This window comes from Mytilus edulis, chromosome 6 (assembly GCF_963676685.1).
Source record: "Mytilus edulis chromosome 6, xbMytEdul2.2, whole genome shotgun sequence".
Classification (NCBI taxonomy): Eukaryota; Metazoa; Mollusca; class Bivalvia; order Mytilida; family Mytilidae; genus Mytilus; species Mytilus edulis.
Window position 1 is genome coordinate 86,257,990 of NC_092349.1, and position 15,048 is coordinate 86,273,037.

At 32.0% G+C, this 15,048-nt stretch overlaps 1 protein-coding gene across 1 annotated transcript; it reads right to left on the minus strand.

Moving 5' to 3' along the window:
* Nucleotides 1-7,957: 7,957 nt before the first annotated feature.
* On the minus strand, nt 7,958-13,413 carry LOC139528767 (bactericidal permeability-increasing protein-like). The gene is made up of 6 exons (XM_071324964.1): nt 13,293-13,413; nt 12,618-12,711; nt 11,186-11,305; nt 10,072-10,151; nt 9,441-9,580; nt 7,958-8,048 (listed from the first exon to the last, which is right to left on the minus strand). Exons 1-6 carry the CDS (start codon nt 13,387-13,389, stop codon nt 7,977-7,979), a joined length of 603 nt encoding a protein of 200 aa, XP_071181065.1. The 5' UTR covers nt 13,390-13,413; the 3' UTR covers nt 7,958-7,976.
* Between the last annotated feature and the right edge of the window lie 1,635 nt (nt 13,414-15,048).

The following is a 15,048-nucleotide window of genomic DNA, read 5'->3' on the forward strand; positions in this document are numbered from 1 at the left end:
AGGACAAATCAATAACACATAAGGTTGTTACCATATAAGTAAGATTAATTATTTTTCCGATCGGTGAACTACTTAAATGACATAGTGACAATATGACTTTATTTATGAAGTATATGTACTAGTTTGTGTTAGAGGGATAAACAAGGTTACACATGACATATACTAGAATGAATAAGACACAGAAGTAAAGAAAAGAATTGTGTCAAGCCGGTGCCGTTTATAGGTTAGTATTCGTAATTGGGTTTTGTTCGTTGATAGACAATAAGACTTAGTGTTGCTTACATCCACATCCTTTGTTCTGTTGTGGATATTTGTCTCATTGGCAATCATTCTACATCTTGTAATTTTTGTTCTGTTGCAAACTGGTACATCTGATAAACCAGTTATCTATAACAGTCTATGCAATTAGATATCCTACCGTTGTCTATAATCGTTCATAATGTCTGGTCGTTAGTTTTGTGATATGTTTATCTCATGACTGAACACCACATTGACGTCACTTCATTAAATCTAGTTAATACACTTTGTGCAGAATACGTTTTTCTACACTTCTATATAAAAAGACATTTCGAAAGATATGCTTTCATTAATATTTGTTATTCTAATACATTGTACAAAAAAGAAGATTTTCTAATGGCCATTTCAAACCTGATTTTCAAATGCCTAAATAAAACCATTTCAGAACTTTCGAAACCCCCTCTTTCGTCCTCCATTGCTTTTTTTTATACTTCAGTACCGTCATCATACTTTATGATGGACCAAACAGGCCAGGTAAATCGTATTTTGAAGAATTTCGAAATGACAAGCCTCTTACGTTTTTTTTAATCGATTTCCTCACAAACAGAACCCACAATGAAAGAAATTAGAAAAGTACCTTGTGGAAAGAGCAAAGAACAAATGTTGACAGTGCATATGCATATGTTATATTTTTGTACAGGAAGTATGTAGCAAGTTAAAGAAGACGTTTTAACTTTTAACTCTTTATCATGTTTATAACTTTATGAGTCTGAAGCCCTATTCTGAATTAACATTATCAGGTCATGTTTATTTATAATAAATATTGAAACCCAACAGTAAGATGAAATTATGATTTAAATTTTCCTTGAAATTCTTAAACCATTCAGTCCATAAATCAAAACTTGTATATTATGTTAATTCAGAAATTATTGCATTTTTATGTCCAATTTATGGGCATTGAAAATACCAGAATTTATCCTGTTGCATAGAGAAATAAATTACTTTTCTTGTCCTGTACCTACTGGTAATACAGGTTTGCACTAATTGGTAGCGTAAAGCACATTTCATGACGTTTTAAAATATATTCTACATCGCACTTACAATTTAAAATTGAAACAAATGCGTTTTGAATGTCGGATAACCAATATTGTCTATTTGCTGTCTCACAGGTTAGACGGTATAGCAATTATTTCAATTTTCACTGTAACACTGCTAGGAAAATGTGTTGAATACTTTAAAATATAATAAATTTGAAATTTGAAATAGAATATTTCATTTTTGGTACGTCATTAGTTTTTTCATATGATTTCAATTCTTTTACTGCGTTAAAAAACAAATATACCGAACTCTATGTAGAAGATGTTATTAAAATAAATATTAATTAAAAGATATTTCAAGTTTTCATTTTTATTTGAGATATCTGTATTTTCGTCAATTTATTATAATATTTTAAACAAACACCTGCGTTAATATTAATTCTATTTTTTTTAATTAAGAATAGGAATTATGTACCTCCTTCCCTATGTGCTGAATTTTACAAAAATGAGAAAAGTAATATTTAATTAACCTGTAACAATGCTCTACCAACAGACATGTTCTATCATCCTATCATGATTTTCATGATAGAGGGTTGCTGCTCACAAGCCATCTATTAAACCAAGAGTTCATAATGGTGAAGTTGAAATCATCCCTTCGTAAATTTTATGGACGCCATAACGAGTTGGTTGACCGTTATGGAATAACCGTTTCACAAATGATATCGGATATGTTCATTACGTCATAAACTACAATCCCCTTTCCTTTCATGAATGTGACCTACTACTTTAGACTATTTACCGGATTTGTTATCGCATAAGCAACACGACGAGTGCCACATGTGGAGCAGGATCTGCTTACCCTTCCGGAGCACCTGGGATCACCTCAAGTTTTTGGTGGAATACGTGTTGCTTATTCTTTATTTTTCTATATTGGGTCATGTGCACTATTGTTTGTCTGTTTGTCGACTTCATTTTTAGCCATGGCGTTGTCAGTTTATTTTCGATTTATGAGTTTGACTGTCCCTCTGGTATCTTTTGTCCCTCTTTTTTCCAACTATAATCGTAACTATAATCACGTTCCCGTTCCCCGAATGTGAATAACGAATTAGACTTATCAACGGTGTTTTTAACGGATCATAACGACGGGTTCTGCTAACACTTCCGAAGACACGGATAACCCCGATAGTTTCTGATGGGGTTTTAATTGCTTTTAGTTTTCTATCTTTTGTTTTTGTGTCGTGTTGTTAATCTCGTCGTCTTTTCTTTGCAGCCACAACGTTGTCAGTTTTGTTTTCGACCTATGAATGTCCCTTTCGTATCTTTTGCCTTTCTTTCAAAAATGTAATCGTAAAAAATCATTGACATCCGCATAGCATATTCCAATATTTTGATATGAAACTATCGAAGAGACGGTAATTCTACAAGAAAGGATTTTTCATTTGCAAGTGCCAGCAAATGACGAAATTAAAAGGTAAACCGAACTGTCACCACACGAGTCGATGCAATCAACACGAGGAACACATCCAGCTTCTTTCGACATGTGTGGATGTGTAAAGACCATTGAACAATTTAATTAATGAATCTTCGCCATAAAACTTATACAGTGCACGAATGACAGGGACAGCTTCCAATTTGTCAGTGGCTCATTGACCGGTGATCAATTTAATGGCAGAACCAATCTTCACACCAGGAGCCCCATTTAAAATTTCACACGGCACAAGATGCACAAGGAAAACACGATTCAAAAGGAGAACCACTGGCACTGATCCAAAGAATTCCTTACCTGGTTCCAGCGGTTTGCAGATTTCGTCAAACATCAATCTTGGTATGTTTAATTTATAAAAAAGTTGATGTTTTGTGGCGTATAATTATTCTAATTTACATTTATCTCATAATGAATAAGATTAATATGATAGTGATAAAGATAAGATTTACTGAAAGAATTTTTTTATTATTATAATTTGATGTCATATATTTAATTTGAATTTCACCTGAGCAATATGATCGCACTGTGGCCTTTTTACATGTCTCTGCTTTAATGTACAATATCTTATATAACCATGCAGTTATTTGGAAGACGCACCTAGCGCTATTACACACAAGATACACACGAGGGCAATAAGTGCAAATTCGTCAACACAATTATACACTATGTGTTAGTTGGCTCAGCTGACGTGTAAATAAAATACACTAGTATGAGAGTTCGAAGACAAAGGACAAATTTTGTGGCGGATGACGCTATATATAGCTTTAGAATAAATCCAATCAGAGTCGATGGCTTCGATTATTTACACGTGCAAATTCTTTGAACAGTCTTTAATATTTCCTGATATTGTTCGATACACTTTAATCGGCATTACTTTAAAAAAGAAATGTACATAATTTATGCCTACAGTTTTCTCGTTTGATTGTTTAAAATGTTTTATAACATTTTCTTTTGGGGTTTTTAGTTACTCACTAATGCGGTATTGGCTCTGCTCATTGTTGAAGGCAGTACAATGCTTTATTGTTATTAATGCAGTATTGGCCCTGCTCATTATTGAAGGCAGTAAAGTGACTTATTGTTATTAATGCGGCATGGGCTCTGCTAATTGTTGAAGGCAGCAAAAAGACTTATTGTTGTTAATGCGGTATGGGCCCTGCTCATTGTTGAAGGCAGTACAATGACTTATTGTTAAGATTTCTTTGCCTTTTGGTCTACTGTGAAGATTTTTCATTGATTCATACCAATTATTTTTTTCATGAGTGAGTTACTCAGTTACATGTATATATATAAATATATATATACATTCAATTTGCGTTTCTATTCTTGTAAGCTTGCCTGCTTTAATTTATGCATATTTCACTTTGCCTAGCTATTTCATTATGCATGTGTTCTTGTTGTGTAATATGCTTATAATTTGATATCTGATTTTTGTATTAAATATCAAGTCAGTTGAGCTTGAGAGAGCTACAGAGCTCATATTTACGTTGTTGAAACATACATATCATGCCCGACCCTAAATTTTCTGACTTCTGCAAACAGAGTTAATATAGTTTTACAAGCAAATATATTTATACAAGCAAATCTGAGTTGATATTTTCAACCTCAACATATGATCTGCAGGCTCGAAGCCAGGAATTTCCCAAAAAGGGGGGGGGGGGGGTATTTGGAATCATGAACTCGACCTTAACAGTCACAATTTGAACAGAACGTTGAATTTAACAGTGTTTATTTGGTTTCAAGGGGGGTGGGGTGGGGGGGGGGGGGCGGGTTCGGGTATGATCTGTTATTACTATTGGTATAGGTTATTCAGATAGCTCACTAAAGCTCATGACAGAGCATGATACACAATATCCTCTTTACTTTGAAGTGCGATAATGTTATTGTATATATACATGTATTGTTTATAATATTTTTGATTGTCATCATCATGTAACACGGATATGTGAACATTAAGGATACCTTTGTATTTTACCATCACATTTCTTTTACATGTATCACATGTCAGCACGAACTATGGGCTTTCCCACAATTTTTTTTAGAAACAAAACAAATATATGGTATTTACTTTTAAGGACTTTTACAGACAAACACGTATATTATCCAGATGGGTGACTTCATGAATTTTTAAATTAATTTTAATTACTCGTGATCTATCTCCTTCTATTAAAAGGAACATTTAGCATTCTTATCTATATACAGAGCTGATTGACACATTCTAGTCGGAATTAAAGTTTGAACTTTCCAAAAAGCTGCACAGACTGCTTAGCTGTATCCGAATTTTAAGTTTTACTAGGAATGCATGTGGCAGGTTGCCGACTTAGTACAGGAAGTGTGTTACGTTCTATATGTATTGCTTGATACGAATAAATTATTTTTTAAAAGTGTACGTTATACACCCTTGTTTTTAAAATATTTGTCCCGTTACTTGTTAAAAATAAAAATATATACAAATGTACTCGACTTAGAAGGGGTACCTAGAAGAATAGCATAAATTATTTATACAGGTAATGTATTTTCGTAAACTTTGTAGAGGATAATAAAATTGAGAATGGAAAACTAATATTAGTGCGTATTACAGATTAACAAAGCAATTAGGTAGATTCATGGTATACCACTATCTTGCATTGTACTTTTGCAGTGACCAATCAGTCTAATTGTTACCCAAATCTCCGAATTTGTACACTCATGTTCAATTTTATTGATAAGAATGTTTATTTCTGAAGAAAACTTCCTGATTTATCGCATTATAAATATAAAATATTTTAACAAGTACCAAGCATATGTGCTTTAAAATAAATTTGTTTAACCAAGCCGGGTAAGGCGAGATAACTCTTTTAGTAAACATGGATAATTCATGAGCAGTTTATCAGTGGATGTATTACTGCTAAAATATTGCGTTTTATGATGATTTAAATATATATATTACATAAATAATACAACAAAAGTATGATATCGTCCAAAACAAATCTTGCTGAGGGGATATCATGGAAGGATAACAGCCCCATGATAACAAAGCTATTACAAAAGGAAAAATATGATTTTCCAAGATTCAAACGTATTAACAAAGTCTAATGCCTTCTTAGATAGTTCACCTAAATGGACCTTTAGGTTGTGGAAAAGAAGGGGATTTTGATGAGTGTGTATAGACACACTCAAGTGGCAAGATTAAGGGGTTATGATCGTTTCCCGTAATTGTACGTCGGATCATATTAGGTTTTTACTTTCCCGCGGTACATCAGGAAGTTCTGTTGAGACCATCTCATGTCTACCCTGAGTGGCCGGTTCTGAATTGGTACCAGTTCGAGCTTGACTGTTTTATAATACATAGTACGGCCTATGTATTCAGCGTGCATATAGAGTTTTATGATAAAGAAACTGTTAGTCTTTACTCCCCTGAAACCAGGGGGTGATGCGAATAAGACCCGACGTATGGGGATCATAAACCTCGTTCTCTTTAGGCTGAACCTTGAGGAACTTGAGCATTCATTGCTACCAATGGTGCACAGATTTGTCAGTTAAATCAATCATGTCGGTATTCTGTAATCATGTCAGACCTCGTCATTCTAAGTGAACTGTGGCCGTTATTTCCACATTAGTTATTTGCTTGTTTGCCTGAAACTTGATTCTTTGATTAAGAATTTTCTTTACTTAATTGTTTTTAAATTGTCGTCCATTATAATGGTACGGTACAATATATTCTTCAACGCTTATATACGTGGAACTTAGAATTAATGCGTCTGGAATATAGAAGGACAAACATGTTTGTGTGTCGTCTGACATTTCAGACGGTAAAGCATTTATTTTTAATTTTCACATTCACACTGATAAGAAAATGTGTTGAAAACGTCAAAATTTGACAATCTAACAGTTTAAAATAGACAATTTTAGGAAGGTCGTAATCATCATTTTTCCAAATCTTTAAAAGGGGTACAGAGACAACGCAGCAAATCCATGAACACAGCAGTCGACTGTCTAAGTTGCGTTATTATATATCCATATACAAGCATCATTAATATATTTTTATTGGCAACAACTATGTATTGTCTATTAGTCTAGATACACCAATTAATCTGTATTATTTACACATTGTAGATTTTTTTTTCACTCCAAGGTTCCCTGTGGTGTAGAGGTATGAAATATGTCAATCTAATTTTAGTTTTATAGATGCAGCTGGTGACAATAGGTATTGTGTTTTCAAACTTTTTGATCATTTTAAAAGAGCAGTAGAGATGTAGATGACCACTAAGGGACTAATATTTTGTCTTCTAATAATTCAAATTGACACGCTGAACAATAGATTATATGGTGTATGTTTATTTTCAAATACAGTAAACCAATTCCCAAATAATCAAAAATTCAAATAATGACACATACATAATCTCTGTTGGCTCACCTTCATATATTGCTATGTTTCTCGAAACAAATGAAAAAAAAAGATATATATCAATTTGAAGCTTCACAGCCTCAAAAGACGGCTTATCTAAAATCATGAATAAAACTGAGTAAAACATTGGTGATACTATTTATCAAATATCGTCTTCATCTTCGTTGTTTTAATTTTACTTGTCTGTAGTAATCCTATTCGTACCACCTGAAAAATAAATTTAAAAAAAAATGTTTCAGTTCGGTGCCATTTAACTGCTAACCAGAACTAAGTGTTTTCGTTCTAAATGACAGTGTACAAAACTAAACGTACATGTATGCAGTTATATTGTTAGATTGTTAACTTTCATTATCAATTATTTGATTTGTTTGTCTGCTGCACTTACCACGTCGAGATGTTCTGTGAGACATGAGAGTTTGATTGGAATGCGTTTTGTGAGAAGTTTAGCAGGCTATAATATCCGGTCTCATCCACCATTTTTGACCAAAGAAAAGTCCGGAATATGACAGTTGTTATCCATTTGTTTGGTGTGTTTTGAACTGTTGATTTGACCATTTGATTAGGGACTTTCCGTATTGAGTTTTCCTCGGTATTGTTTTTACTTTTTAAATGATTTGAAATTTTGTGATTTAAGAAAATAAATGATTAGATACTTATAGATCTAGAATCTTTTAAAAAATGTTTTTGCACAAATAGCATATGAATGTTGTTATTTAGGTATACAAAATGATGGCTTTCCTGTTGATTCATTTTAAGTGGGAAAAAGCTGAAAAAAGTATGAACACTAACATGACTAATATCTATCCTAAACTTACCATTGTATGACACTTGTTTATAATCCTTTTATTATTTTTAAAATTCTTGAAGAATGTTTATCGATCGCTTTAGTTATAGCCTTACATATCTATAAAAGGAATGTGCATGTTTTAAATTACATTTCATTACTATCTTTCTAATCGTACATACCATACACTCAGTTCTTTTATATATGCGTTTGGTGACATTGATATGTGATTAGAATTCAATAATAGTTATAACAGCGATCATCCTTATCAAACACATCTTCCAATAGAGTGTCCGCATGTAAATTAAACCATAATTTCGCCCGATCAGTTGAAATAACATTAGTAATAATAACTTTGTATTTATTTTTGTTGTTTTCAAGTTGAAATCTTGATTTGTTTTGAATCGAAATAAACATTTGTACTTGATGTTATCATACAATATATATTCTCACTAGCGATATATGTTATGGCTACCATATCCTTAAAAACCAGAATAAAAGTAGTCTGATCTTTTATTTTGTCGTAATGATTTATTCCTGATTGTGAAACTTAATTAAATTTTTTCGCAAATGAATGATGTTAATATTACAGGAGAAGATAAGCTTTTGGTCATTCTCGACTAAGGGAGGACCATGAAGACTTGGCATTTGAATGGTTAAAAACGGCAATAAATGAAAATATTGATACTTCTAATTCTATAATGAAAATTCAAATAAATATAACTTAAATAAGCAATGAATTAGCATGTTCACCATTCCTTGTATGGAGGGATAAAATACTTCCGATCGCGCTACACTGTACAGCGTAGACAAGGTTTGTAATGGTGAAAGTTCCTCCATGGTTCAATTTTCATCCATGGAGATCCCTGGATAACCCTGTCACCGCTTCTTTTATTTTTGGTTTTTGGAAATCTTGCGATTCGTTAGGTTTTGTTTGTGATCTAGCTTTTTTCTATGGAATTGGATTTTGAGATTTGAACAGCGGTAAAGGAAACCTTCAAACATACTATTTGTAACAAAGTAAACGCAAGACGCGCGTTTCTTCTACAAAAGATAATCAATGTGTTACCCAACACTTTGACTAATATTAATTTGGCTCGTTTAACTTTCATAAAGTTTTGACAAAATGTTTACCTTGACCATTTGAAAAACATCGTTGGTTATATAGCAGTTTGACAAACACTTTTATTGATCATTTAGAAGCTTAATATTTCTTTAAGAATACAAGATAATTGAAACGTTTAGGTGGATTTGGCAAAACATTTAGGATTTTGTGGTTCTCAATGCTCTTCAACTTCGTACTTAATTTGGCCTTTTTACATTTTTTTTGATGATTTTTGCAGAGTTATCTCCCTGTAGTGTTAGGTATCACCTTTATAAAGCTCAAATAATGAAAAGCAAAAGTATAATCAGGTAAAGAGTCAAAAACAGCTCCACTGCTTAATTCATAATTGTTAAACAAAATGTATATACTATTATTTATATTAAATTATTTATAACTAAGCTACTTACTTTTCCTTTAAGTTTCTTCTTCAACAGTTTGTCAACATTTACAAATGTTCTTACAACCCATGCCAACAGTTTACCTTTAAGTTTGACGTTAAACGAACCAATCGATTCAGAACAGTTTGCAACCTTAAATGTGCGCATGTCTACAAAAAGTCAGATCTTATTGAATTAAAATAAAATATGATATCGTAGCTATTAAAAGGTTCTTTTTTGTCATTTGTTGCAGAATTCAATGAAATAAAAATCAACACTACTTGGTATTGTCATGTTAGGTTAAGAGATGACAAAATATTTTGTGACATACCAGCATGTTTGAAAAATAAAATTTATACTTTTATAGTTGAATTCTAAGCCGATTGAGAACTTCGAGTGAACCATATCAGAGTAAACCTAAGTACGGGTTGCGCAGATGGAAATTGTGATCAACTATTGTTTTACAGGAGTTCGGTTTTTTATTCATTTTATTACTGAATAACAGAAGGTGTATTGATAACAATTATCAAGAATATCAACAAATAGTTGGTAACAGAAACGCGAACCCTCAATACAAAATTGCCTGAGTAATTGTTTGGTCAATATTTTAATTCTCATTGTGATTTTATTTTTATATTTACTTTTTTATTGGTTGACTTACTTAAGGTAACCTGGAACGTCACGTTTGAAACAGATGCTTTTAGAGTACCAGTCTCCCGATATTTTATAAAGAAAATCCGCCTGAAAAGAATACACTTCAATTATATATATTTCCATTCTGAAATTAATTTACATTATTTGTTCTTGGATGCATCCTTTGTTTATTTATACATTCACATCGGACTTAACTAATTATTGTATTCTTTTAAATGAAAAAGTAAATTACCCAGAGGGATATTCAAACTCAAAAATCGAGGATAACTGACATTCGTATTGGCTGTAAAGGAAAAGTTAAACAAACAAAAAACAAACGACTAAGCAACAAGAACCACATCAAAAACTGGGGCTACAGTAGGGTAAGAAGATCCTGCTCCACATGTGGCACCCATCAAGTTACTTATATTAGTAAGAAACCGGTAAGAAGTATTTTTCGGTAGGTCACATTCGTAAAAAAGGGACAGGATTGTTGATACTTTATTGGGAACATATTCGCGATAATCTGTTAAAAAATTATTCAATAACGTATAACAAATTTGTGATGGCGTCCGTAAAATGTACGAAAGGCCTATTTAAACTTCTCCATGTGTTACTCTTGATTTAATAGCTTAATGATGAGCAGCAACCCTCTATTAAGAAATCATTATAGGAAATACAATAAATATAAGAAGAGGCGGTATACGTGCCAATGAGACACCCCTCCATCCAAGTCATAGTTTGTAAAAGTTAACAATTATACGTCAACATGGAGCCTTGAATCACATCGAACAGCATGCTATAAAGGGACCAACAAAATTACTAGTGTAAAACAATTCAAAAGGGGGAAAAAAATTCATGCATATAATGTTTATATATTTGACTTTCCAAATCAAGGTTTTTAATAGATCAAATGTATATACAATACTGTTTTGATTCCTTGGTCTACAAATTATTTAAGCGAATCACAGGACGATCTGGTGACAGTTTAAAAAAATGAACTTTTGGAATAAATATATGGTTCAAATTTTATTGAAGGTCGCCTTAGATGCCATGTATTCTGGCACAAAACAGGAATAAAATTCACACCGTAGAAAAAAACAATGTTATGCCACATGTTGGGTTATTGTTTGTGAACTTACTTTTTTACCCGCCAGTCAGCTGTTACTCCGAGTCCAATGTTGGATGCCTTGACAACAAGATTGTTCTTCCAATCTCCTTTAATCGATATTTTTGGAATGTCGACATGAGTAATCTTTATACTGATTAATTAGACAAAAAAGTTTTGTTAATGGATTACATATGATTACTTGTTTTTTTACAATGTTAAAATTTTAACATAACACAAATTTCATAAGTACTTTCTTTTCAATATTAATATTACTAGTATATGAACGCTGATTTTAAAATAGTATTATCAGAGGCGTGTAGTAAAGGTATCAAATGAAAATAACAATTTATAAATTGTTAGTGTCAATTTACCTTCCTCCGGAACATTCAAATCAAAAGAAATGAAATTCTAATATAAATTCAACTACTGTATCGAGTGCGATTCAATATTCATCCACTCTTGTCAGTTAAATTGTCAATTCAAAAACCGAGACTCGCCTGATCATTTTAAATATTTAAAGTTTAACTGTCGAGAGTGGATAAATATCGTATTTCAGAGGAAAACGCTTTACGTCAAAATCGAATTTTAACAAATGTAGGACTGAGATTAAACGCACCACACATTGTTTGAATACAAATAATTAAGAGGTCTGGAAAAGGGTCAATCATGTAATAAATAGAGAAAGATACATGACCAAAGGTGTGACATTATTCAATAAAGCAAATACGCCGTTTTATGATTTGAAAAGTACCAAATCATTTTTCAATTGTAGTTGTGTATAATGTTTCAATAATTGTATTGCTTGTTGGTTACTTATCTTATTCAGACAAGTTTTTGTATGACAGAACTTTCTTGGTATTCCTAATTATTGGAAGAATTTTATACACATATGTAGTATACCTAAAACTACAAAATTATTTTTCATTTACCTGTAGAAATTATTAAAACAGTTTTTTTTTCATAAGTGATTATTTTCCATGGGTTAAATATTTCGCGGGGGTGTCTTGCCATAGCTTTGTTTGTGCTTGCTTGTTTGCTTATTGGCCTTGAATTTTTGTCCCTAATATTTTATTAACTGTGTATTTGCATTCAGGTATTGCAGATCAAATTTATTCGTTCATAGTGTGTTAATTTACGTTTGTTTGATTGAGTTAAGCCTTCCAATTGATATTTTATCGTGTGGATTTCTATGTTGTGATGTTATGCTATTGTTTCAGAAAAAGGGAAAAGGTTTGGTACCATTAAAACGTTTAATCCCGCTGCGAATGTTTGCACCTGTCCTTAGTCAGGAATATGATGTTCAGTAGTTGTCGATTGTTTATGTTATTTATACGTGTTTCTCGTTTCTCGTTTTTCATATAGGTTAGACCATTGGTTTTCCCGCTTTACACTCGTTTTTTGGATGGGGAGTTGTCTCATTGGCACTCACATCACATCTTCATATATCTATAGAGTTGTCTTACTTTTTGATATACGATCCTCCTTTCAAATCCACATCTTTTATCTTTATAAGTTTGGAGATGTCTTTGCCTGAAATGGCTTGCAAAACATCAGTGGCTGAAAACAACATACAGAGATTATTTATACATACAAACCTAGGCGGAAATACCAATACTACTCAATTCATGCAATGATTTAAAGAGGGACGAAAGATACCAGAGGTCAGTCAGATTCATAATTGGAAATAAACTGACATCGACATGGCTAAAAATGAAAAAGTCAAACAGACAAACAATAGTACACATGACACAAGATAGATAACTAAAGAATAAGCAACACGAACCCCACCAAAATTTAGGGGTGATCTCATGTGCTCCGGAAAGGTAAAATGTCGTATATGTCAAAGAGAAGATTTACAGTTAAAAATTGGCTGGACGCTACGGAAAGTCGAAAACAATATACAATATACAAGTATGGTCAACATAAATGTTGGTTTTGAGGTTTGAACGCTGTTTTCAATTTAGACTTGAGTTTATATAAAAAAATATAACCATCATGTTATACACACTGTGTCATAACAATGAATGGACTTGTGCGTGTAGCATTGTTTAATGTCTATTTTTTATTATCATTTAGCACGGTTTTAATGCCTCTTTTATTATTACAAAGTATTTTCTTGTAGCATTGTGTTAACTCACCTTGTTTAATTTGCGTTCCTGTGATTGTCCCCGGATGTACATTTGGAATTATTAGAAAACTAATACATATCAGTGAAAGTGTAACTTTACACTCCATAATTGCTTCACCACCTTTTGAAAATGTATAGCAGAATAAGTGATTAGGAATTTGTTTTATAGTATGCATTGGTAATGACTTTTATCGTTATGAAAGGGCTGTATGGATTTCTAAATAAAAGTGGACACAGCTGTTGTAGTTATGTACTCTAAGTTTCACTTTTGTAAATATAAAGAACGCAATTTCCCATAGGAACTCCCATTTCGACTAAAGCTTTTGTGACTATGACTTTTTGTATAACAATATATCATATAAAGTGTATATGCACTACCAGTTTATTCAAAGGTCAAAACACAGGGCTTTGCGGCATATTTTCAAACGCTTCGAACTTCTAAAAGTTTAAGATAATAATAGTCTTATTTACCCCTCCCTTCCCTTTTGATATTCAATAAAATTTAATTGCACCGCTACAATGTGTATTCATATTGGTAACATACCAGATTTCTGTCTCTAGGTCTCCATAGTGCGTGATCAAATTTTATGAGGTGTTTCGATGTTTGCTGTACAACAGTACATCTCAACGCTGTTAATAACTATACTACAATATCAATTAGAATGATTGTTTTTGCAGTGTTTTAAGAAATGATTTCACTTTGTATCCATACATTATTTGTAAAACATTGATATTTAAAAAGGACGTATTTTTTATATTAAATATATAACTATGAAGAATTGTGACGCCCGAAATTTTTATTGCTTTATGTACGCAAATGAAAGTTCCGAAAACTATACTAGTATAGGAAGACATATGGTTTTCTTTTTTTTAAATTACAGCACATCTTTTGATTGACAATTATTAACAAAATATTAACTTTAGATATATGGCATTGTCTCTCTACACAATTTATCCAACTATTACTCATTATGATGTGGACTGGTCATTTAGTCTTAAGCAATTTGATTGTATTGAGTTATAATTAGTTTACCTTCAAGCTGTTCATACACGTGTATTGATTTCTTCAGAAAATACATCATTGTGTACAGTTACTTTGATGACTTTTAAACTGAAAAATTGTGTACAGTTACTTTGATGACTTTTAAACTGAAAACTGGACGAGTTCATATATTTTTCTCCCAAGAAAAGTATTGTCAGAAAGTTATTTACACTTTTTATTTTCACAACATTTTCCACATATTGATTAAAAAAGTTATTTCTAATAGCCTATTTCGGAGAAAAGAGAATTAGTTTACAAATTAGACTTTTTATTCAATTAAACACATATTTTTTTTTTAAGAAATGCCAAAATACATTTAAATCAAAGCTACGCCTGGTAAAATTATCATTAATTTCAACAAAAAGTAATATTTTTCAATCTGTTTATTTAAGGAATGACTGTAATATTTTTTCTGTCTATGAAGAAATAACAAAAAAAATTTGGTGCACACTGAATAACGCGCGTAGCGGGTTATTTAACAGTGTGCACCACATTTTTTCTGTTATTTCTAATAGACAGAAAAAAATATTACAGTCATTTCTTATAATTTAATTCTAAATTCCATTTCAAACCGTAGAAAACCATGAAAAAACGTTGTTGACGTCACGGTCATTTGACTTAATTATGTCTCATTAAGCAATGTCGTTGTCAGTATTTTTCGATCTACGAGTTTTATGGTCCCTCTGATATCTTTCGACCCCTTTCGTTTTACAAGCCTCTTTCT

Bases quoted from the DNA above. Each gene is read 5' to 3' on its own strand.
- LOC139528767 (XM_071324964.1), bottom strand. From the start codon at position 13,389: ATGGAGTGTAAAGTTACACTTTCACTGATATGTATTAGTTTTCTAATA. The intron at 12,712-13,292 runs GTGAGTTAACAC...TGTTGTTTTCAG, and splicing joins AGGAACGCAAATTAAACAAG to CCACTGATGTTTTGCAAGCC. The intron at 8,049-9,440 runs GTAAGTAGCTTA...TTCCTTTTATAG, and splicing joins AGAAGAAACTTAAAGGAAAA to ATATGTAAGGCTATAACTAA.